This window comes from Puma concolor, chromosome B3 (genome assembly GCF_028749965.1).
Source record: "Puma concolor isolate L17-30 chromosome B3, mPumCon1.1.hap2, whole genome shotgun sequence".
Classification (NCBI taxonomy): Eukaryota; Metazoa; Chordata; class Mammalia; order Carnivora; family Felidae; genus Puma; species Puma concolor.
In genome coordinates, this window is record NC_141672.1 from 112,056,835 (window position 1) to 112,081,063 (window position 24,229).

Sequence of the window (24,229 nt, forward strand, 5' to 3'; positions counted from 1 at the left end):
CCCCCACCCCGCCTGGCAGGCTGCGTAAAAAGTGTGAAAACTATATTATAACCTTCAGAAGCATTTCCATCCAGTTGATTAAAAGGAATAATTAATGCGATAAGCAAACGCTACACTCAATTATGTGGAACAGCTCATTGCCCCAGGAGGCGAGCTGCCGCGGCGTGGAACAGATGCTAAGTAAGAATCTGTAGAAGAGTGACGGGCGGAGTATGTCTCCTTTGCTAGAGACTGGGCACTAGAAATCCAGATTAACAAGATTTTTAGCAATTTAGCCGCTACTCAAAGCCCTCGATAATATGACCCAGATTGTCTTTTTCAGACCTATTTCTCCTTGACATTTTTTAAATGTTTATCTGTATTTGAGAGAGAGAGACAGCGAGTGAGTGCGGGAGGGGCAGAGGTGGAGACAATCAGAAGCAGGTTCCAGGCTCCGAGCTGTCAGCACAGAGCCCGACGCGGGGCTCGAACTCACGAACCGCGAGATCCTGACCTGAGCCGAAGGCGGACGCGTAACCGACTGAGCCACCCAGGTGCCCCCAGCCTGCTTTTTCCCACTTCCATGTCTTGGATATACTGTCAGCTCTCCTGGAACAAAAGCCCACTCTTCCCATTTCTGCATAGCTGAATCTGGTCTATTCTTTAAGGTCCAGCCGACAGTCACCCCCTCCAGGAAGTCTCCCTGCCCTGTCATGTGATTACTCCATCACACTGCCTCTGAGCTCACCCCCGGCCTACAACGCTTACTGCCACCTTGCATGGATATCATGAGCCGGGCAGAGAGTGTGCCCTGCCCGTCAGTCTGCATTGTGGGCTTCCACATGCTTGGAGAATGAGTGGCAGGTTCTCATTCGTTTGCCGTAGCGGCTCTGTAATTACTGTGACGAGGAGAAACCTTAATGACTCAGCGTGTCACCTCTGCTCCTCTCCCGGCTCACTGATGAGGACTCTAGCCTTGCCAGGCCATTCCCCCCTTCTCGAAGTGGGTAACATAACCTCTCTTATACGTCTGTGATGCAGAATCAGGAGAAAGGAGGGAAGGTGTGAGGGTCGAGGGCTGGGTGGTGGAGTCTGGGAGGTCTGGGAAGGCAAAGGGGGAGGAGCTGAACACAAGGAAGGGGTGAATGGGAGCAGAAAGGGGCTTTCAGAAGCATTGCTGTCGGCCACCCGATCCTTTTATGTTGGAGAAATACAAATAAGAATGTGAGTGATTCTGAAGTTGTTTGCCGGCGGGAGTCTATAAAACTATGAAATTCTCAGAGACACTGCTCAGAGACTGGCCTTCAGAGGCCATGGTCTTTAGAGAGTTGTGGTGAATGTGAAAGTTGTTTCCCGAATCCTTAAGGCTCAGGAATTAGATATTATGTGTTACGGATTTTGCCTGCTCTCCCAGCACAGCTCAGACAGAATTAAACTGTGACCTTTTCTTTGAGGGGGATTTCGGTGGGAGTTGGAGGTGTGGGGGGCATGTGAGTGTTCAATACCAGAATGTTCTGATGCCCCTGGAGCCAGGGGTTAGGGAGTGTGATTGAAGGGACTGGAGCACAGCTGCTAGAACCTTCTAGGTGGTTGAATCACCTATTCTGGCCTCCAGTGCCCTCACCTGTAAATGAGGGAGGTGGGCGATTGAGACCTAAGGTCCCTTCTGGTTCTCTGATTCTCCTGGACCTGTTCAGAGCTCACCCTGTGCTGCGGATACAGGGGACCCTCCACCAGGAGAGGCCTGGCCCTCCCCTACAACACGTTCAGCCCGGGTCACAAGGGAGGAGGGATGGAGTCCTGTTGCGGGTTTGCAGGGCAGGAGACAGGAGGGTGCAAGAGGGGAAGAACTCCTTTGTACCAGCGCACTCGGGATCTGGGCTTTGGGGAGGAGGTCGGGTGTGGTAGGGGGGTTGTTGACGGCCAGGGCTGTGTGCCCCATGTGCCAGGATGTACCGAGACACGGAGGGTGGTGGGCCAGCCGTCGTCCAGCATGGGGCCGTGGTCCGGGTCCTCCAGGGAGTACTCGACCGAGAAGGCCACCGGCTTCACGTAGTCAGCAGTGTCCTGTGTGGGAGGAGACGAGGGAGACGTGAGGAGGCGTGGGGTGCCCATTTCTGGGCCAGGATGCTGAGAGAAAATGTCCACTTTCCTAACACAGGAGGGCTGCTTCCCTGTCGGCCTCAGGGTGAGTCTGGGATGAAGGGGTGTGCTGGATGGATGGAGGTTCAGCAAAAGCTCCTGCTCGGCCTTCAAGGCTGGGCACCTCCACCCCCACCCCCCTCCCCAGTGCCTCGGCCTCCAGGGAGCCAGGCTGGGCCCACCACCCCATGTGCACACCCTGTCCAGAGCCCTTACTCCGGCTGGCTCCTTATATGGCATTCGAACTGCCTCTGTGTGCTGATCTCCCTCCTTCAGAAGCACTTGGCACAGGGCTTCACGAATGCATTGAATCAATGAACGAACAAATGTGTGGACAAAACAGGGGCTGTTCCGGTGGGGGTCTGGGTATGGTTGGTAAAGAAGGGGATGCTTAGAGATGCCTACAAAATCTCCCGCGTGGAACCCAGATCCTGACACAAGTGGCTTCTTTGTATCAGGGCAGTGACCCTCAAACTGGAGGTTTTGCATCCCCGGGGGTGGGGAGGGAGGGCGCAGCAAAACCCTGAGTGCTGAGCCCAACCCCTAGTTTCTGATGCTGGCGGGCCTGGCGTGGGGCTTGGAAACATGCATTGCTAACAGGTTCCCATGTGATGGGGATGCGGCTGGTCCGGGGGCCCATGCTTTGAGAACCAGGACAACAAACACCTCAGAGGGGGCCACGTATTAACGGACGCGAGGACCTCCCATATCCGCTCACTTTTCCGACTTTTGGCCTTTGGACCACGGGGGTCGGGTGGGCTCTTAGTGCCCCCTGCTTGCATCTTAAGGCTGGAGCAGTGGCCTGGGCATTTGGAGTTTCTGGATGTGGCAGACCTCCTATCATCCTCCTCATCCGTGAAATCAGGCACCAGGCCACTGCTGGTTCCCCCTCTCTGCCAGGCTGGCTGCTCTCGCCTCCTCCTCCCTGCTCGTCCCCACTATGAGCCTGTCCTACCTGGTCCTCATCTTTAGCCAATGCCTGCTTCCATTCCCTCCGGCCATGGCCCCCGCACCCTCTGTGAGCCCTCACCGAGCCCAGATTTCACCCTCTGCTAAGGAAACGGCAGACATCACAGGGCTGGGGAAGAAGGGATTTTGGAGGTGGGTACCAGAAGTGGTAGACAGTGTGTCCCAGTAGGGCATGAATATGGGGGGCGGGCAAGGTCTGGGACAGTGTACCCCAGCTGGGCCTCCTGAGGCCCCAGCTGAGCTCTCTGCCTCTCCCATGGCAGCACCTCGTCCAGCTGTGTCCCCTCCCTGTTTGACCTTGGTCTCTGCTGGTGGGGCTACTGGGCGTCAGGCTCACCAGGACATGGAAGTTGATCCGCTCACAGTGCTGCTGGCTGGAGGAGAGCAGGACAGCTCGGTTGGTGTATCGGTCCCCGCCCTCATCCAGGTGGGCCCGCGGCGTGTACCGCCTCTCATCCATGGTGGCGTTGTATCTGATGCCTGGAGGAGGGAGAGGGCAAGACCGTGAAGGCGGAGCCACATTTCCACTCAAGACTCTGCCTGTCTTTTAAGAGAGCCTCCTGAAAGCCAGCCTCCTCCAGGAAGCCCTCCAGGCTGGCCGGGGAAGAGCTGCTCTTCTCTTCTCACCAGGCCCTAGTGTGGGTGGGAAACTCTGGTGCGGAGAGTGAGAAAGGAGAAAAAGGAGGGGCAGATGGGGCTGGCAATGAAGGGAAAGAGAAAGAGACAGAGATGTAGGAGAAATCAACGTGGTGGAAGAGGAGACAGAACGAGCGGCCAGGGCGATGCCCTCGTTTGACCCCTCCTGGAGCGCCGGACGGCCCCGCCTCTCCCTTCACCTTCCCAGGTCCCGTCAGGCGTGGGTCAGAGCCTCCACAGGCCGCAGTTCCCACCCCACGAGCCCTTCCCACTAGCGGCTCCAACCTAAGACACTGCTCTGGGGTTGAAGGCCTGCAGCCTCCTTCCCTGTAACTGGGCTGATCTTTTGCCAAATCCAGGAAAAGCCTCGTCTCGTCCCCTGTACCCCAGCCAGCCCTCTGGGTGCACCGATTCTTGCACCTTCCTCTTTTTATAAATAGAAGTTGAAAGAAGCGCACAGCCACCCAGGCTCGCCTTTACCTTTCCCCCACCCCCCCCCACCCCCCATCCTTCTGGTGAGCCCTGCTCCCTGGCTGAGAAGCTTTCAGAAATCCCGGTTTCCTGCAGTCTGGTCCCGGAACCTGCAGCTGTCACTTCCTGGGGCCGCCTGGGTCCAGGGCTGCCGTGAGTAGGCGCCTGGCTCAGAGGGAAACTGCCCTGCCCTAGACCGACACCCACTCTGAGCAGTGACCACTCCCACTGGGGGGTTTCATCTGTCTGACCCTCTTGTTTCCTGCTTCCCCTCCTGGGTCTGACTCTTCCTCTGCATCCTGGCTGTCCCAGTTCCCTGTTCTCGTCCCAACTTTGCATCCCAACTCTTTCCTTCTTCCTCTGGCCCCTCCCTTGCTGGTCACTGCCGCTCACTGCCATCCCCTTGCTTCTTGGAATTAGATCATCAAATGCAGTCATCAAGGTGGCTCGAGTTGTGACCTGGCCCTTAAAACCTATTTCAGTGAAAGCCCTGGTTTTGAAACAGAACAATCCCAAAGTCTACGGGAGGTGGGGGGGGGGGGGGGCGGTGGCGGTGGAGATCGGGGCTGGGGGGAGCGGGAAGAGGCCTGGTTTACCGACTGTGTCCGTTTTGAAATGGGGTGCCAGGAACACGGGCGTGAAGCAGAGGAAGGCGGCCAGGCAGGTGGCGTCCCTGCCGCTGCGTTTGCAATCCCTGTGGAAGATGTTGATCTTGGACGGCTCAAAGTGGAGGCTGGCGTTGATCTGAACCACGGGACGGGACCTGGAGCAGAAGAAGGAGTAGCTGGAGGGTGGGACGTGTGGCTGCTGCGGGGGCCCAGCAGAGCGGGGGACGGAGGCGGTGGGAAGCGGATGGAAATGGGATCTGGAAAATCTTGGAGGAGGGCGGAGAGCGGCCCCGGAAGTTAAGGTTTTGGGCAAAACGGGGACAGGTGGGTGGAGGGCAGCCACATAGCCCCTGGAGGCAGCCCTTCGACATTTCCCAGGGGCTGTATTTGCTGCAGACCACACTGACTGCCTCCTGCCTCCTCATCCCATCCCTGGACAGCCATTAGAATAATCTGGAGAGTTGTAAAAAACCCTGATGCCCAGTTTGTCCTCCAGATCAAATCAAATCAGGATTGGCATCGACATGTCTGAAAGCAGTGCCTCTCGAATTTTAATATGCTCGCACATCTCCGGGGGATCTTTAAAATGCAGATCCTCACCCAATAAGTGGGGACCAATTCTGTATTTCCAGTAAGCCCTCGGCTGAAGCTGTTGCTGTTGGCCCAGGCCCAAGCTTTGAAGAGCAAGGTGTTAACGCTTCCAGGTGGTTGCAATGTGTGGCCAAAGTGGAGAACCATTCACTGTTGGAGAGATTCCCCATGTATCCACCCTACACGACCCTATCCAAGCAGGCATGGAAATGCAAATGTATTCTTGTATTGGTCTAAGGAAAACATAATCAGAGAACGAAGTACACCGCCTCTCCAAAGCATGCGTTTCTATAACAAGAAGGAAGTGTAGCGTGATTATCTGTGCTAATGCCCTGCTCTTAGCCTAAGGAATTGTGCCTCCCCTGCGCTGCGCCGTGGAGAGGGGGGTTTGGGTCTTGGCTCCACGGTTCCTCACGGACCTCGGGCAGGTCACGTGATCTCTCTGAGGGGGATGTGAGAGCCAAAGGAGGTAAGTGAGAGGGGCCCTTTGTGTAAAGTGTAGAGTGCTGTGTAAACACAATAGCTTACGTTAGCGGTTCCCAAACTTGGCTGCCCGTTAGAAACAGATACCTGGGGAATCTTGAAAGTTTACCGCTTGCCTGGGCCCCTTCCCTAGACGTTCTGCTTTATGTGGTCTGGGTAGAGCCTGGCCTGTGAGAGTTTGAAAAACTCCCGGTTTGTGACAACACGGTTGGGTCTAGAGGGCATGATGTGAAGTGAAATAAGTCAGACGAAGACAAACACTGTGTGCCTTCACTTATATGTGGAATCTAGAAAGCGAAACAAACGAATAAACCAACAAAGAGCAGCATTAGACCTATAAATACAGAGAACAAACTGAAGGTTGTCAGAGGGGAGGGGGAGTTGGGCAGAAGGGGGGAAGGGGATGGGGCGCCTGGGTGGGTCAGTCGGTTAAACGGCCGACTTCAGCTCAGGTCATGATCTCGCGGTCCGTGAGTTCGAGCCCCACGTCGGGCTCTGTGCTGACAGCTCGGAGCCTGGAGCCTGTTTCAGATTCTGTGTCTCCCTCTCTCTGACCCTCCCCCATTCATGCTCTGTCTCTCTGTGTCTCGAAAAAATAAATAAACGTTAAAAAAAAAATTAAAAAAAAAAAAGAAGGGGGCAAGGGGAGAGGGCGGTACAGGCTACTGGTTGTGGAATGTATACGTCATGGGGGTGAAAGACGCCACATAAAGAATACAGTCAATGATATTACAATAGGTATGGTGACAGGCTGTACTTGTGGTGAGCACAGCATAATGTACAAACTTGTCGAGTCACTATGTCGCACACCCGAAACTAATATAATGTGTGCATCGCCTATATGCGAATTAAAAAAAAAAGAGACAGAGAGAGAGAGAGAGAAGCTCCCAGTCGATCCTAACGGGGCAGTTTGAGATCCACGGGGTTGGATCCCAGAGTCTTCCCAGAAGGCCCGGACCCACAATTGTACCACTGCTGAGGTAGCACTTAGGTTTAGACCTCAAAAGTTGGAGCTTGCATGGGTCCTTTTGCAGACTGATTCTCTTGGGGGGTGTGTGCGTGTGTCTTGTTTCCTGCAAAGGACTTGGTTTATGTGTCATCCTCCTGACCTGCTAGGCCATGTCTACCGCCTACCCTGGGTCTTGCTCACCCGGAACCAATACACTGAACCTCTACCGCCCAAGCCGCTCTTGCTGTCACCCCCAGAGATCCATGAGCCCCAATATGCGAAGGGGACCTTCAGAGAGAGGCCGTGGCCCTGGTGCACGGCACCCCCAGCGCTGCCTTTAGATGGCCTAGCGGTGTGGGGCAGTGAACGCTCTGGCCATGGAGGATGGGGGGATACGAGGATCCCCCAGATACACTGCTCTCCCTCCTCCCCTACAATGGTCTGTTGCAAGAAGCAGAGATGTATCCCACCTCGCTGGAGATCCAGTGAGCAAGTGAGGCCCCACTCACACCTGCTCCCCTTTTCTGCTTCAGCATCCTTGACCTTCACCTCTGCCTCTGGGATGAGGCCCTTCCCAAAGCATTAGCATGACCTCTAGTCTGGGGCTCTGTTTTCTAGGGAACCCAGGCTAAGACATCTCCCAAGCGGGCCATAATATTCTTGGCGACTGAGAGCGAGTCCACTCCTTCATTCTCCCCGAGGAGTCGTTAGGATACCTCTGTTTCATGCCTTTTTTAAGTTGTATGAAAAATGGGTCTGTGTTCATATAAAATTACACGCAGGTGGAAAAAGATGGGTTGGAAATATGCCAAAATGCTAACAGCGGTAATGTGAAGTGGATGAAGCCCTGAGTGAGTTCTTTCTTTATTTTATAATTTTTCTTTAAGTTATTGGATTTATAATGAAAAATAGCTCATCAACATACATGAAAAATTAAGCCTTTTCTGGCTCAAAAATTTCCAACGCATCATATGGCAAAATATATGGACTTTTAGAAAGCTCCTTTTTTTTTTTTTAAAGCTGTAGACCATTGCTAAAGAGAGGCCCTGAAGAAAGAAAGAAAGAAAGAAAGAAAGAAAGAAAGAAAGAAAGAAAGAAAGAAAGGTCCTGAGTGCAGATGGGTGGCAAATATCTGATGCACTGGTGCAGAAATGAGACCCTTAAAAAGGAAAGAAGAAGTCCGAAGGGGTTTGGAGGAAAGAAATCTGTATTACGTAAAGATTCTTTCACACTAGGGGAGAAGGGAGATCCTTCCAGCTGATAAGAATATCCTCAGCCTGTCCTTTAAGTAGCTTGAAAAGCTGAAGTGGAAGAAGAGCCCAAACAGCCAGAACTTTTAGGACAAATTCTAAGAGGGGCGTTTGGACACTATAATCTTAGAACTCTGTGGGAAGAGGGATTTGGACTTCAAGACAGCTTACAGTGATTCCACAGGAAGGAAATTTGTAATCACGAGAGGATTAAGAACATGAGGATTAAGAGGGTGAGTTTGGCTGGCAATGATTAAAGACAAAGGGACAAAGGTCCTGAAGAATATTTTTAAAACCCGCTGTCTGGGCGCCTGGGTGGCTCAGCCGGTTCAGCATCTGACTCTTAGTGGGGCCCTGATCTCAGGGTCGTGGGAAGATGGCTCTGCACTGAGTGTGGATCCCACTTCAGATTCTCTCTCTCTCTCCCTCTCTCTCTCTGCCCCTCTTCCCTGCTCTCTCTCTCTCTAAAATAAATAAAAACAACAGGCCCCTTCCCCCTCACCCCCCGCCAAACCCCGGTGTTCATCCTGACCCTCAGCGAACCCACCACAAAATCACAGCATTGCCAAGGGCGCCCACCGCCAGGTCCACCAGCCCATCCTCGTTGAGGTCCAGCTGTCCGTGGATGCTGCAGCCAAAATACTGGAGGCCGGGAACCAAGTCGGAGGCGGCAATTCTCTGCAGGAAGTGGGAAGAGAAAGCCAGGCATGGGCACTGTTCACACAGGGCAGGACAGGACAACCCTCGGGGAAACTACAATCGGGAGCGCTGGAGAGAGCCCCTTTGGAACCATCAGGAAGCTTCCGGCCCAAAGCCCAAACAGACCCCGCTCCTGGTCTGTCTGTCCGGCACCTAACGTCAAGTCAGTCTTTTGGATTAAGATCTCGCGTCTTAAAAGGGTTCCCCATTAAGTGTAAATACATGTTCTCTGGCAGGTAACCCAGCGGCCTCCCTGACCATGGTGTGTTAGACTACCTTACTTAGAAAATACGTAGGCAAAAGTGAGGACCCTGAGGGCGTGGGACCCGAGATGGGTCCCTCTTGAGGCGGGCAAGGTTTCCAGCATGTGGCATTTCCAGAGAAGAGCAAGCCCACGTGGGAATTCTCCACTCTCTGTCAACTGCCTGCGTGTGTGTGTGTGTGGGGGGGGTGGGGGGTGGGGAGTGAGGTTAGGGTCCCTGGGGTTTTGTTGTTGCAGGGGGAGATAAAGCTACGCAGGGAGAGGGTGCCCGCAGGGGTGATGGGAAGGTCCAGAAGGCAAATGCACCCGTTTCAAAATCCCGACTCGAGGCAACTAGAGCTAGGCCAGACTGGGGTCCTTTCCTGCAGGAGGGCACAGAAGAGGCTCCTGAACCGGATGCTCCAGCAGGAGCGGCCAGGACTCCTGGTCCAGCTCCAGCTGTGGACGGGGAGCGGCACCTGCTTCGGCGTCTTTAGGAGGCTGGCTCGGAAGCCGTGGAAGATGTAGACGGCTCCTCCGTGGTTGTCCTCCAGAGGGGCTCCCACCACCACGTCGTTGTAGGAATCCTGATTGAGGTCCCGAACCGAGGCTATGGAGGACCCGAATCGGGCATTCTGGTAGCCGTGGGAATCCTTCAGTGTTCCGTTATAAACAAACCGGTTCTGCGAAACCAGGGGTGGAAAAAGGCTCGGGCTCAGGGGGATGTGGCAAAGACCCTCAGGGTCACGGTCCCCTCTGGCCTGCAGCACCTTGTCTCCAGCCCATGTTCCCCAGAATTCCTGCTCTCCCCGGCCTGGCTCAGTGGGTGGGCACTGGCCTCTCGGGGTGCACCCAGTGAAGGCAGGGTGGGGCCAGGTGCCTCAGAGGGCTCCGCCCGCCGCCCCCCACCCCCCCCCCCCCGCAGTAGTACCTGTCTCAGGGTGTAGACGTACACCCGGCCCCGCTCTCGGCCCTCGCTGAAGTACATGGGGGCGCCCACCAGCAGGACATCAGTCACCCCGTCGCCGTCGATGTCCACAGAGGTGATCTCGCTCCCGTAGTAGGAGCCTATCTGCAGCACAGGGGTGGGAGAGGGCAGTGCGCTGGGCTGCACAGGGAGCCGAGGACGCCCTTCCACTCGGAACTTGGGTGAACAAAGACAAAGGGTCCTCCCCTTCTCACCCCCCTCTCCCCTCCCGTGGAGCAGACTCACCTATTTTCACTTGGTCCCATCTTTCCCTCTTTCCTCCCTTTTTTTTTTTAAATGTTTATTTATTTTGAGAGATAAAGAGAGAGAGAGAGAGAGAATGAGCAGGGGAGGGGCAGAGAGAGAGAGTGAGAGAGAGAATCCCAAGCAGGCTTCAAGCTGTTGGCACTGAGCCCCACTTGGGGCTCAATTTCATGAACAGAGAGATCATGACCTGAGTCGAAATCAAGAGTCAGATGCTTAACTGTCTGAGCCACCCAAGCGCCTCTCCTCCTTTTTTTTTTTTTTTTAAAGTTTATTTATTTTGAGAGAGAGAGAAGAGAGAGAGAGAACAGGGAGGGGCAGAGAGAGAGAGAGACAGAGAGAGAGAATCCCAAGCAGGCTCCACAGTATCAGCACAGAGCCAGACTCGGGACTCCATCCCGCGAACTGAGATCATGACCTGAGCCGAAATCAAGAGCCTGACACATAACTAACTTAGCCACCCAGGCGCCCCAACCCTCTTGTCTCCCTCTGTCATCCCACCCCCTCCACCTCTTCTTTCTTCCCATTGGTTAATTTTATGGATTGCCATTTATTCTGTTTGTAAGCAGCACATATCATGGCAAAAAATGAGCAAAATTAGAAAAAGGTATGAAGAAGAAAATAAAAGTGACCCGTTGTCCAAACATCCAACTATACGTCCCATGTTATAACGTTTTAGTGTATTTTCACCGAGTCTGTTTTGTCTAGAGTGTGTGGCTTGTTTGTGTGTGTGTGTGTATGGCTTTATTTTCACAGTCTGGGATCATACTATATACAGAGCTTATATATGATTTTTGGATAAAGCAATGGGTCATGAGCACTTTCTCCGTGATGTGTTATATTTTTTCCTACAACATGATCATTGGTGGTTTTATAATATTCCAAATTATGCATGTGCCACGTGTATAATCAATCCTCTTGTTGGACACGTGGCTCATTTCTTTAGTTTATATTTTTTAGTTTTTTAGTTTATATTTTTTTTAGTTTATATTTTGAGAGAGAGAGAGAGAGCAGGGGAGGGGAAAAGAGAGAGAGAGAGAGAGAGCAGGGGAGGGGAAAAGAGAGAGAGAGAGAGAGAGAGAGAGAACCCCAAGCGGGCTCTGTGCTATGAGTGCAAAGCTGGACGCTTTGGATCCCAGGAACCATGGAGATCACGACCTGAGCCGAAACCAAGAGGTGGACACTGAACCCACTGAGCCACCCAGGAGCCCCGAGGCTCGTTTCAATTTTTAACGTTACAAATATCCTGGGAATAGCACCTTGGACGGGAGATTATGTTTTCTTTTTAGCATTTGAGCACTCTGTGTTCCTCTCCCACCTTGGGGGCCATGCCCCCCCCTTCAACGAGGGGGCCACTCACCTATTCGAGTCAGAAAGCTGAGGGTCCTCCCCGGCTCCACCGCCACCTCTCCCACCCGCAGGTTCCCAGCAAGCCCTGCCTGGAGTGTGCCAAACACGTCCTGAGTCCGTCTGCTTCCCTCCTCTGCGTTCTCTTCCCCAGGAGAGGCACCTCTGCCGAAGGACCCCCTGCCTCACCCTCCAGTTCACCCCTGCGGGCAGCCAGAGTGGCTTCTAGCAGCTGACCACACCACTCCTTTGCTTTCGGAGGGGTGCAGGGGGAGGTCCAAGTTCTTCAGTGTGACCCTGTTGGACCGGCCTCCCTCCCTCCCTGGCCTCTGCCTACACCCCCGCCCCGCCCCGCACCTCCAAGTTCGCACACTCGCTCCTGACATTCCCAGCGATTTCTCCCAAAGCCCCGGCCCCTGGCTGGGTTCCAGGCTTCCCTCTGCACATACTTTTCTCTTGTCTGCCCCACTCTCCCCTTCTCCCTTCCGGACAACGTCACCGCCCTCAGGTCACTTCCTGTTAGAAGCTGGCCCTGGCCTGCCCTGCCATTTCCCTTTCCACTGCCTGCAAGGGGTGCCCCTCTGCAATCACCCCCAGCTCCATACTAGCACCTGTTCTCCACCCCCGCCCCCACCCAAGAGTGGGCACCCTGTTCCTGCTGTGTCTCCTCCAGGCCTGGGCATAGACAATAACATAACAAATATAAGAAATGTTTACTGGACCAGCGGGTCACTTAGGAAGGACGAAGGAGTCCCTCCCAGGGACAGGCCTGTGTGACACACTTTACAGCCTCAGGTTAGCTCATATGAGCCTCATGCTACCTTAGGAGAGATCACTGTCCTCATTTCACAGGGAACAAACTGAAGCTCAGTGAATTTGAGTCACTTGCCCAAGGTCAGATGGCTGGCTACAGCCAAACTGGGTTGAAACTCCGGTCTGACACCCGAGCCCGTGATACTCCCTCCCCCAGCCGCCTCCTGGCGTAGGGTGCTTTCAGGAGAAATCCATCATCCGGCATTAAAAGCTTTTAACTGAGGAGAAAGATAGAAAATACGGAAGAGGGGGAAAGGGAAATTCTAAACACAGGGTGGGGGAGCGAAGAGCTATCCCTACCTAAAATAATTAAGAGGCAGACAGAGCAAATAAGGGAGGAGTGGGGGGAGGCATTTGTCTAAATATGTGGCCTCAGCTATGTGGGTCACGGTGATTTGGAATCCACTTAATTTAGCTGCCTTCAGCACTGCGGTTTCTCGTTCGGATGTTGGAGGCGGAACCAGGCAGTAAAAATGTCATAAATTCATCAGCAAATTCCCTCCAGCTCTCAAGGTCTAGCCTTGGATTCCCGAAGAGCCAGCCCTGGGCAGAGTGTGGGCAGGCAGGCTGGGGGACAGAGCAGTGCCCCAGGTCTGCCAGTGCCCTTGAGACGGGAAGGGGAAAGAGAATGATGGCTTCCTGCACCTGGAGGGACTTTGGTTAGACCCAGGGAGGAGCCTGTCCTCATGGTGACAGGCCAAGGGCAGGGGGCAGGGCTGTTCCTGGGCTCCGCAGAGCCGAAGGTGAGCTGGGAATGATGGGAAGGGCCTGGCTAAGGCCCAGCCCAGGCCCAGGGTGCCGTGGATGCTGAGTGTGGCCAGGTGGGGGTGGGGGGGCTGGTTTGGGGTTGTCAGGGGTCAGGAGGCAGTATCATGCAGAAAGTCCTGGATTCTCAACCCGACCCAGCCTCGAATCCACCATGTAACCTTGGAAAAGGGTTGTGGCGTCTCAGGACCACAGTTCCCCTCGGCTGTTGGCATGGCTTGGATCAGAAGAACCCTGTTTCCCGATCTTTCACTACCAGTGACTCTTATAGCTTTTCAGTTGGTATTCGTGACCACCCAACACGAGACTCTTAGCGACACAGTCTGGTTCCCACGTGGCCCAGGCAGGGCAGGGGCTGTACCACTCTGCACTGTTCCCATTCCAGGAACAGGAAAGAGCTGGTGGACCCACGGGGCCTCGCTGTGGGTGCGTCTGCAGCTGCTCCTGCTTCTGGCAGCATGAAGGCGGGCGTGAGGAACGTGACCATCCCCCCGGGATGCCTAGGGGCCCTGGCAGCCCGAGCTGGGGCCTAGGTGCTGCCTCTAACCCTGAACTCTGGATGTGAACAGAGAGAAGCTGGCAGCCAGGGACAGAGGTCTGGCACCGGAGACAAGAGGCAAACAGATTCTCCCGGGTTCTTGCTGTCGCAGGGACCACGGCCTGGCTTTCTGGGGATGAGACAGTCCAGCTCCAAGGCTGGTATGAAGGAGGTGTGTGACCCCCAACCGGGAAGGATGTCTGCGAAGGAAGAGCAGAGCCCCCGCCAGCCCAGCCTTGACCACATGCCCTCCTGCCCGGCCCCTGCCCCCAGCCTCCCCCTCCATTACCTGTTCACCCCGCAGGGCCTGGTGGATGGTGAGAGTCCGGTTGTTGTGCATGGTGAACAGGATGGCTTTGCCCGTGTGGTTGAACCGGGGTGCTCCTGCCACGTACACCCGCCCCTGCCTGGAGGACACGACCGACGTGACTGTGTACCCTGCCACGGGAGGAAACAGGCTGGTCTCTGCCCCAGCTCCTGGGCTGCGCCTGAAGGGCCAGCCCAGGGAGTGCATTCAGGGCAGGCTGAGCAGATGTGAAGCAGCGGGGTGGTGTTTCCTAGGAACAACTGGGGAGGCCTGGAAGAGGCAGGGCTCAGGAGGGGGGTAGGGAGGGTGGGGAGAACTCATGCGCCCCACCCCCTGCTGGAGGAAGCCAAGGAAGCCAGGTGGGGCTACGAAAAGGCACTGCTGACCTGGAATGTGCATGTGCCCCGGGCCCCTTCACCCGCGTCCCCGAGACGTGTGAGAGAGAGCAGGGAGGAGGGAGGTGGTGAGCCCTGGCCGTGCTTCATCTCGCATGGGGCAGGCTTTGATTTGCAATCTCCACCAACTGTCTCTCTCAGGGACCCGCCAGTGTCCTCACTACTGCAACCTGCTGCTGGGTGGTCTGGAGAACTACAGCACTGGCTGTCCAGGTGGGAGAAGCCGCTCCACTGGGCATCGACGTGGGGTCCCAGCGACTCTTGTGGCCCCAGAGCTTTGCAGCCTCAAAGGATGGAGCCCCCTCCTCTCGGTCCCACACATACTCCACGTAAAAGAGGAAGAAATGGAAACCAGGGGCTCTTTTGGAAAGGCCACCAATCCGTGTCCTCAGGATGGCTTTGCCCTATCACTACCCAGCACGGGGGATGCATGCAAAGCCTAGAGCCCCACTTTCTGCCAGATGGTTGAGAGTGGATCCCGGTTTTTAGATGCCTCGTCAGCAGTTCTGGGCTGCTTCCTGGCAAATGGATGTCTCTTTCTGCCATGTGTGCACGTGCGTGGGCATATGTGGGTAACACTACCACTATGGTTCCGCTGGTTGCTTGTATAGCGGCTGCAGGATGTGTAGACGGGTTGATTCAGTGGCTGGGAGAACAGGTGCAGTAGGGCGTGCTACTCTGGTTCCAGACACGGTATTTTTGACTCTTAAAGGTGTATTCTGGGAAATGGGGCTCGAAAGGTCAGCGAAGCCGGAGTGTTGCATAGGCTGTGTTGGCTGTGTATTAACACAACCATAAATATATGAGGGTAGGGTGGGATCAGCCTTGCAGAGTGGGGCCGAGGTGTCTTCTGAGCCCTCAGTGGTGCAGCTGAAAATGTTCCCAATTAGCCCTGGGCTTTGGGCTTCCTCAGAAGGAGACACAGCAGTCATGGGAAGGGCTTGGGGGCCGAATGTCCTAGGGGCAGGCGTGGGCCTCCCAAAGCAACAAGCAGCATTGAGAACTTCCTGCTTCCCACAGTCTGCTGGCTGTAGCTTACATTTCCATGTGGTTCTTTGGCCAGCAGGCAGGGCCATCCTGAAAGCTGGACCGGCCTCCCAGAAGGCCTGACAAGATGACAGAAATCCATACAGTTTCCTTGCGGGGAGGCGGAGAGCCTGGTCTCCCAGTCTCCTTCCTCCAAACCTCCCCTCTCCCTTGGGGCATGTAGGAAGGAATCTTCCAGAGACCCCAGACCCTGCCCTCATGGATGAGCCCCAGAGGGAGGAGGAAGGAAGAAGGGCTGTGACTGTGGGTAAGGCAAGATAGTTGGGCCTCATGAGGGCTTTTTGATCTGGTTCTACCCCACTAGGGCCCCCTGGGAGGAGGAAGACAGTTATGCTGGGCCAGGAAGAGGTGGATTCATCCTGCTGCCCCTCACTCAGATACCTTCACTATCTCCCTACTACCAACACGAAAAGGCTCTAACTCCTTAACCTGGCGTTCGAGGCTTCCTGCTGCAACCTGCGCCAACCTGCCTTCCCCTTCCCCCTCCTGCTCCACCCCCCTGTTCCATCCTGGTCTACTTTCTGTGTCCTGACCCTGCCTAGCACTTTCCACACCTCCCCCCTTTGCTTGAACCTTCTTGGTTTATTCAGTCTTTTTCTGCCTCAGAGACCCGGTGTCAGCCCCAGAACGTGTGCAGTGGGGGCCGGAGTGTGCCGGCCACTGGTCCACGACCACCCACAGTGCTGGTCCTGCTCACTTGGGCCCTGGGCACCAATGTTATCAAGAGAGAGAGAGAGAGAGAGAGAGAGAGAGAGAGAGAGAGACAGAGAGAACGATCGGGGAGGGGCAGAGAGAAAGGGAGAGAATGAACCCCAAGCAGGCTCTGCACTATCAGTGCAGAGACCAGGCAGGGCTCAATCCCGCGAACCTCAAGATCACGACGTGAGCTGAGATCAAGAGTCGGATGCTTAACTGACTGAGCCACCCAGGCACCCCTGTGCTGCTCTTTAATGTCTGCTTCCAAAGTGCTTAACGGGAAGCGACTTCTGCCTTGATGGTGAACGTTAACAATAAAAACGAACATGGACTTCTCCACGTGCATGTTGCCTTGGGAGGCAGCTCAGCGTGCCCAAACCCTAGCCAAGGCAGAAGGTTTTAAAGGCACACCAACAGTGGGCCTGGTATCTAGAAGCATCGACTGAGGCACATTTCAGGTACAGGTGCTTTGCTTACCATTTATTCTACCTGTTTATTGAGAGCCCATTGCATGCCAGGCATGGTGCCAGGTGTGGATACCAGGCTGAAGAGGCAGCGGCCCCTGACCTGTGCCTGGACATTCGCAGGATATTCACAGACAGGTCCTTGTTTCACGTGGGGGCACGTTCCCCTGGGCCCCTCCTCGCCCGCGCCCATTCGCCACACTTAGCTCGGGCTCTTACCTAGATAGGCGCCATGATTCTTGAGCTCCTCGGGAAATTCCTTCAGGTAGGACTCGCGGAGGGGAATGACCTTCCCGCCACTGGTCTCCTTCAGCACGGCTCCGTTCCAGTCATAGGCGCCAACGGCTCCCAGCAGAATGCCGTCCTGACATCGGGGAGGGGACACACATCAGCTCATGTCCCCGGGGGGCCCCTTGCTGGGAAGCCACCTCCAGGTTCTGCACAATGAAGCATCCACCACAGCCTCTTTGGGCACCTTCTCCTGTGTTCACTATTTAACTGACTTCCAGGCAGGGTTCTTGACTTTTGAATGAGGCCAGGACCGTAGCACAAAATGGATCAAACGAAGGAATGTTCTAGAAATAGACTCCACCTCTAAAACCAAGCCTCCATTGCTCTTCATAAGCCCCACAGGAAATCTCCTGTCACTGTCCCTTCCTTCTGACGCTCCTGGAAGCTGTGGCCCCTGCCCGTGGCCTCCCTCCACATTCCTCTGTGGTGTCTGACTTGCTTCCCTGTGTGCAAATCTTACGTCTTCATTTCTTCAGTAACAATTCACCGAGTGTCTACTCTGGGCTGGCCACTTGCTCGGAGCTGCGATATAGTCCCTGCCCTTGCAGAGCTCAAAGTACCACGCAAATGTGCAAGTTAACATAATAGTTGCAAAGCGTGATAACTGCTATAGGGGATGTGGTAAATACCACAGTGAGGTTTAGTCTAGATTGAAATGGGGGTCAGGAAAAGCATTTTTGAGTAAGTGATGCTCACCCGGACACCTGGAGGGGGAGGGGACGAGTGTGCAAAGGCCCTGAGGCTGGAGAGAGTTTAGAGGCATTGGTTTTAAGGAACTGGAAGCCGTTTGGTGGGCTGGAGTGCAGAGTGACAGGGGCCAGAGCGACTCTGATGAGGCTGGACAGAGAAGCCAGGGCCACATCTGTGACAGCCTGCACCCTGAGGAAGGGGGCTTGTCTTTAATTGCAGTGTAAGTGGGTGCTGCAATGCTCAGGCAGGAAGACGGGAACTCTGGCTCCCCGAGCGGCAGGCAGTCTCCCTGTTACTGACTCCAAGGTCACTCCTCACTCTCTGGGCTGCCCCTACACCCTATCCACCACTACTCCACCTCCTTAAACAACCTCCTTGAACAAAGCTAGTGGATACAGGAAGACAGATAGCAAGCCCTTGGAAGCAGGGAGGGCCACCTTCCTGGGTGGCCTTGGTGACTCCTGGCCCGGCAGGTCGTGCCCCGGCTTTGGGCTGTGAAAGCACTAGCAGATGAAGTCACCTCTCTCCTCCCCTGAGCCCTAATCCTGGCTGACTGGCAGGATTTGAGGTTCCCCCGCCATGTGGGGCCCAGGGCACCCCATCTCCCCTCCCCTCCAATACCATGGTGCCGACAGAACAATGTGATTCTGGCCTTGGGACAATCAGGGCCGTGAATGAGCAGGTGGGCAGCGTCACCATGCAACAGTCTCACTGGTGGCCGCGGAGGGGGCAAGACTGTGAACCTTACTCAGACCTTCCATTTCTCATTTCCCAGGGGTCACTTTAAAGAGTGAAGTTGATCTCAGATAAGGTTTAAAAAGTCCACATTCTCTGGAAGTAGGACTGACTGTTCAGACAATGTTTTTCTGACCGCAAGCAAGCTGGTCTCTGGAGAGTCTGATGTACTTGGTTGTGTTTAATGTCGCACTTCCTAATTAGCTTTCTCCTCCCGGTCTGTGTGAGCCTCAGCCTGGGAGCGCCTGATGATCTCCTGGGCCGGGATCAGGGCCGGCACCTCAAAGACTCACGGCCAGTGCTCCTTGCACTTGGGGTGTGCTCCCTTCTTTGCAAAGTACTTTCTCATCCAGCCACCCATTTGTGAGAGACCAGCAGGTCAGATGTTCATTACCTGCACTTGACAAATGGCCTCCAAGGTTCAGAGAGGGAAAGGGACTTGTCCGAGGCTGCACAGCAAGTCGGGGCGGGGCTGGGACTTGGAGCAGGGTGGTGGGTTGGGCAGGGGAGAGAAGAGCCACGGGCAGCCCCCAGACTCTGCCCCCAGTTTTCCATTGGAGCACCCTCTAAGAGGACAGTGATGTTTGGGCCTCGTCTCTCTCCTCCCTCTCTCTTCCGGCTGAATCCAGGTTTGCTTCTGCAGGACCAGGCTTCTTCCTTCAGGGAGAGGCCTCTGAAGATGAATTTTTGGCCTTGCAGGTGACTGGAAGTCTCCATGATGTACTGAAGAGGCCTGGGATTCCTCTGGGGAGGACCCCGTATGTATGTGGGGCTTGGGGATTCCACTGGACTTCTGGATTTGGCAGCACTGGGCCAGCTAATTGCTCACAGACTCTCGCCTTATGCTGTTTCACCCTGGCAGTGCCCGTAGGCCTGTGCTCCCAGGGGGCGGTCTTTTCTTGAGAGGGCTCTGTTACCAGGGAGAGCCTCGCTGGGAGAGGGCAGGCTGGGAGGGCAGGAGGAGCAAACCTCAGTACGGCACTGTCTTTCCCCAGCTCGGAGAGCCCAGGCATTTTGAATTTGGAAAAAGTCTGGAAGGGCAGGGCCCCAAAAAAGGCCAAAGCCTTGACAGAGGAAGCCAAGCATGTAGGCCCAGCTGGAAAACAAATACCAGGGCATTCCAGGGAAGAGCCTCATCCCACGCTCCAGGCCTGGCACCGGCTCCCTGATTTATGGCTTCCTTTCCCGTGGGGCCACGTGAGCTCCCACCAGATACTGCCACGGTGTGCCTGGGTGGCCTTGCACATGGACCCTTGGCACAAGCTGACTTTTCTAGTGCCCTGTGCAGATGTGAGGATGCAGGCATGTTGGCCCTCAGCAGGTCCAAGGCCAAGTCCATGCACTTCCTATAGACAACGTGTACCCGTATTCACTCTGGCATAGCACCTGCCGTCTGATTCTGCTAGCTCATCAGTTAGCTGCCTTCTGACCTGGCCCCTGCAGCAGTCTTGCCTCCCTAGCTGAGCTGAATGTTCCTGGTACGTGTGACCATGTCCCTCCAAACTGTGTCCCCAGCCGGTCCGTGTCCCCAGGGTTGGGTCACATCCCTAACACTAGAAACAGCATCGTTTAGGGCAGTGGCTCCCAAACGGGGGGCAGTTTAGCCCCCAGGAAATATTTGGCAATGCCTGGAGACAGTTTGGGTTGTCATAGCTGGGGGTGGTGTTGGGGTTGGTGTGGCATCTGGTGGGTAGGGTCAGGGCCGCTGCCTACAATACACAGGACGGCCCTGCAGCAAAGAATTATCCAGCCCAAGTTGGCAGTTGGGCTGAGGCTGAGAATCCCTGGCCCCGTGGTTAGAGCATGAAGTCTGGAGTCAGACATTGCTGAGTTCCAGTTCTAGCTCCAAAGCTTCTAGCTGTGTGACCTTGGGCAAGCTTCTCTCTCTCTTCCTTTTTTTCTCCCTCCCTCTCCCTCTCTCTCTCTCTCTCTCTCTCAGCCTCAGCTGTAAATTGTTTTGTTGGGAGAATTAACATTTTTAATTCTTAGCACGGAGCTTGGCAGTCAGCAAAGGACTTGGTATATAGTAACTCCTCTCGTTCTTTTATTCATCCATAAAGCATCGGGGACGCGGGAGTCAAAGAATCACATCTCATGGTCAAGTTGGTGCTGCAGAGGAGTCATTACAGCAGCCTGAGGGGAGGCAGCCTAGTGGAGGCAAGGGCAGCCTATTTGGGGGGCCTGCAGGAAGCGGTGGGGGGGGGGGGTGACTGAGGAGGTGGGTGGAGTTAGGACAGGATTTTAAGAAACCCTTACTTGATCGTAAGTCTCAAAATGTACACTTCTAGTTCCAAGCCTCAAGACTCGATTCCGCCAGTGTTTTTCAGACATCTGCTCAAAGACTGAGGTTCAGAGAGGTTAAATGGTTTGTCTGAGGCCACACATTCAGGCAGTGCTTTCTTCTTGCCCAGCAGTAATGGAATGAGAATGCCAGATGCCAACAATTCTTGGCTTTGGATAGGTGGTCCTGTGCACTGAGTCCTGTCCTCCTCCCCAGGCTCCTCCATAGCTCCCTAGTGCCTGCATGTCCACCATCAGAGTGACTCTAGAAGGGCCAAGAGCCCCTCCTAAGGCAAATACGTCGTGAAGAGGACGGGTTATACTTTTCACTAATTGCTCGGATTCTGTCATAGACGATGCATTTTTAACAAGCCTAAAGTGGAGCCTGAGGAACAATGAGTGCCAGGAGGTTTAGATGGGGTTGGGCAGGAAACACCCAGAAATGGGCCTTCAGTCTTTCTGTGGAGAGAAGCCCTTCACTGTGCCAGAAGCTGGTAGGCACGGGGGCAAGGAGGTGGTGTGGGGAGCAAGGTCCACCCTGTACTTGACGGCTTGTTCCTGATCAGCGGGTTGGTTGTCTCTGCTCAGAGGTCCTGGGAACCAGGCTCAGGAGTGGGGTGCTTGGCACCAGGGTGCAGCCTGAGACACGGAGCTGGGCTTAGGAGGAGACCCCAATGACCTGGAAATGATTCCTGCCACCAGGAGTCACTTGGGAATGATCTGGAACAGCATGCCGGCAGACCCTGGCTACCATGTCCAGGCCTCATGGGGTGGAGCCCGCGGACAGCGCTGACTGCCTGCCCTAGCTAGCACGTGGAGGGGTCCACGGTTTAAGGTTATGGGGGTGTAGGAGAGGTTCACAGCCTCTAGGTACCAACCCCTCACATCACCATATGGATCAGTTTCTTTCATTTTTTTTAAAGTTTATTTATTTTGAGAGAGAGAGACAGAGAAAGAGAGAGAGAGAGAATGAGAGCAAATAGGGGAGGGGCATAGCGGGAAGGAGAGAGAGAATCCTAAGCAGGCTCAGCACTGTCAGTGCGGAGCCTGAGGGGTGGGGGAGCTTGAACTCATGACCTGAGCTGAGATCAAAAGTTAGATGCTTAACCGACTGAACTGTGCAAGGCACCCCAGTTTCTTTCATTTTTGATTGAATCAAATGTGCAAAACTAGTTCAAATGTTTTTGTAGTGGCTCGGTCAGTTAAGCGGCCAACTCCTGATTTTGGCTTCATGAGTTAGAGCCCTGCTTCAGGCTCAACGCTGTGGAGCCTGCTTGGGATTCTCTCTCTCCCTCTCTCTCTGCCCCTCCCTGGGTTGAGCTCTCTGTCCCTCTCAAGATAAATACATAAACTTAAAAAATCAAATGTAAACCTCTTAGGAAAGATTACAACCTGAAGGCTTTCACAGCTAAGCAGCTTAGGTAACAGCCAATGACCTTGGCTATCCAGCCCACAGCTCCAGCAGAGGCTGCGGGAAGGGCACAGGCTGAAGAGGCTGGAGGGTGGCTGGGGCTGCTGGTCTGGGAGGTAGGAGTCTCCCCACCCTTGACCTGTGTCAGACATAACTGAGGGCTGGTCTTGCTGGATCATCACGTGTAGGTTCAAGGGAAACAGTCTCTTCCCATCTCAGTTGAGTCACCAAAGTATTTGTGTAGACAAGATCCACCCTAATAAAACTGCTTCCTTCTGTAAACTTTTGGGGTTGGGGAGAGGTAAGAGTTCCATGTGAAATTCCTCTGCAGAGCCCCTGGGTGGGAGCAGCACCCTAGCTCCATCCACCACTAGGGGGCATCCATAACTTATTGTCCCCTTCCTTTCCTGCACACTTTCCATCTTGGCTTGTGCGGATTGCAGACTCAGAGTCTATGCCCCCTTGGGAGGTACAGATCCCTTTTGGAAGCTTTCTGGCAGACTCCTGCAGCTTCTTCTTGATTACCCAGCTCAACAGGGAGTTCACCACCTCAGCACGCAGCCAGGACTAATAGAAGCCACTCCAGCTGTTAGTGATCTTGGCATTCATTTCCAAATACTAATGGAACCCCTGGCTTCAAAATATGTTTTGGAATTTGACTGGAGATCCATAGCTGGCCTTTCTGGTGGTCATTTCCAGAATGTCCTCTTTCCCCTTTATGGCAAATCAAGACTAGAGTTTCCTGGGTTGACTTAGGTCCCTGGGTTTCCCCATGGCTCTGACCTTCAGCCTGGGATGCCATTCCTGTGGTCTGGGGCCTTGGGCTCTTTGGGTGACCAGGTGATGTTTTGGGGTCTCCTCTCTACCCTGGCACTAGTCTCCCCTTCCTCTTGCTGTTCTTACTCTTTTTAAAGACTGCTGTTCTTACCCTTTTGAAGGCTGGTTTCCTTGCTAGACAGGCAACAGCAGCCCAGGTGATGAGCCACCAGCCCCTTTGCTATTTGAGAACATTCTATGAGGTACTTCCTCCAGGACTAGAGACCTTTCCTTCTGATATAACTAAACAGGCCCAGGGAAGCTGAAGGCTTCTTCTCACATTTGCAGGAAGTGGCTGTCTGAGGCCGTCTGTGGAACACTTTTGGAGGGGATGGAGGCTGAGAGCTCACCCAGGACTTGGACTCACTCGGGCTCGAGACCTGCTCTGGGAAAAGCTGAAAGGCTGGACCACTGCTTCCCATCTCCGGAGAGGGCTGACCAGCCCCGAGAGCTGTGGACCTGGACTCCCAGGGACAGGACGGCTGTGGCCAATTATGGTGGCCTCAGTGGTCAGCATCAGCACTGAGAACCCTATGTGCCCTAAAATAGCAAACCCAGTGGCCGGTCACACCACCAGATAGCCCGCCATCGTTGTTCCATTCTTTTGGATTTGGAAGGATTGGTTTTTTCTTTTTAGGTATTAAAAAGAAGAGTCTCAGATTCAGACTTAATCATCTTCTCTTTAAGAGTCGTATCAGATAGAAACTTCCAGATGCCTGTCACTTGAAAACCAGACTCGGGGGCGTTAGAAGAGCTGGGGCGGTGATAAGGATGGGGAGAGGCACTCTGGTCTCTCCAACCAGAGGAATGAAAATGAGTTGGACACGTGGAAGAATCTACACAGGGCAGTGCATGACCTTGACCTAAACAACAGGCCAGGGCTCTGAGCTCTTGGTCTCCTCTGTGCAGCGGGTGGCGGGGGGGCTTGGGGGGTGGTGTCTATCCATGGATCCTTCAAGGACTCCTTCTGCTCGACATACTGAGATGCTTGGGTCCTTTTTAGGGTTCATCTCCAGTATTCCTGAACACCCTCCCCTTCTCTTCGAGTTCCCCGATTCCTAGGCATGCACAGACCACAGTGTTAGAAGAGGAGCCTGCACCTTCCGGGACCCAGCGCAGGGCCCAGCACAGAGAAGGCACGGAAAAGATTTGCAGACTTGACCATCTATGGGGCGCCTGGGCGGCTCAGTTGGATGGGCGTCTGACTTCGACTCAGGGCATGATTTCACGGTTCGTGGGCTCAAGCCCCGCATCGGGCTCTGTGCTGACAGCTCAGAGCCTGGATTCTTCTTCAGATTCTGTGTCTCCCTCTCTCTCTGCCCCTCTCCCGCTTGTACTCTGTCTCTCTTTCTCAAAAATAAGTAAACATTAAAAAAAAACAAAAA

The 24,229-nt window shown here is 54.5% G+C and overlaps 1 protein-coding gene across 3 annotated transcripts in view; it reads right to left on the reverse strand.

The window, feature by feature from the left end:
• Positions 1-24,229, reverse strand: part of ITGA11 (integrin subunit alpha 11) — a 129,486-nt gene that overhangs the window by 19,273 nt on the left and 85,984 nt on the right. For all 3 annotated transcript variants that reach the window (XM_086711036.1, XM_086711037.1, XM_086711038.1), the window contains 8 exons: positions 16,841-16,985; positions 14,002-14,150; positions 9,950-10,090; positions 9,498-9,701; positions 8,626-8,756; positions 4,794-4,960; positions 3,428-3,570; positions 1,936-2,046 (listed from right to left, as the gene is read on the reverse strand). In XM_086711036.1, coding sequence (XP_086567162.1) covers positions 1,936-2,046; positions 3,428-3,570; positions 4,794-4,960; positions 8,626-8,756; positions 9,498-9,701; positions 9,950-10,090; positions 14,002-14,150; positions 16,841-16,985 — 1,191 coding nt within the window. The remainder of the gene's footprint in view (positions 1-1,935; positions 2,047-3,427; positions 3,571-4,793; positions 4,961-8,625; positions 8,757-9,497; positions 9,702-9,949; positions 10,091-14,001; positions 14,151-16,840; positions 16,986-24,229) is intronic.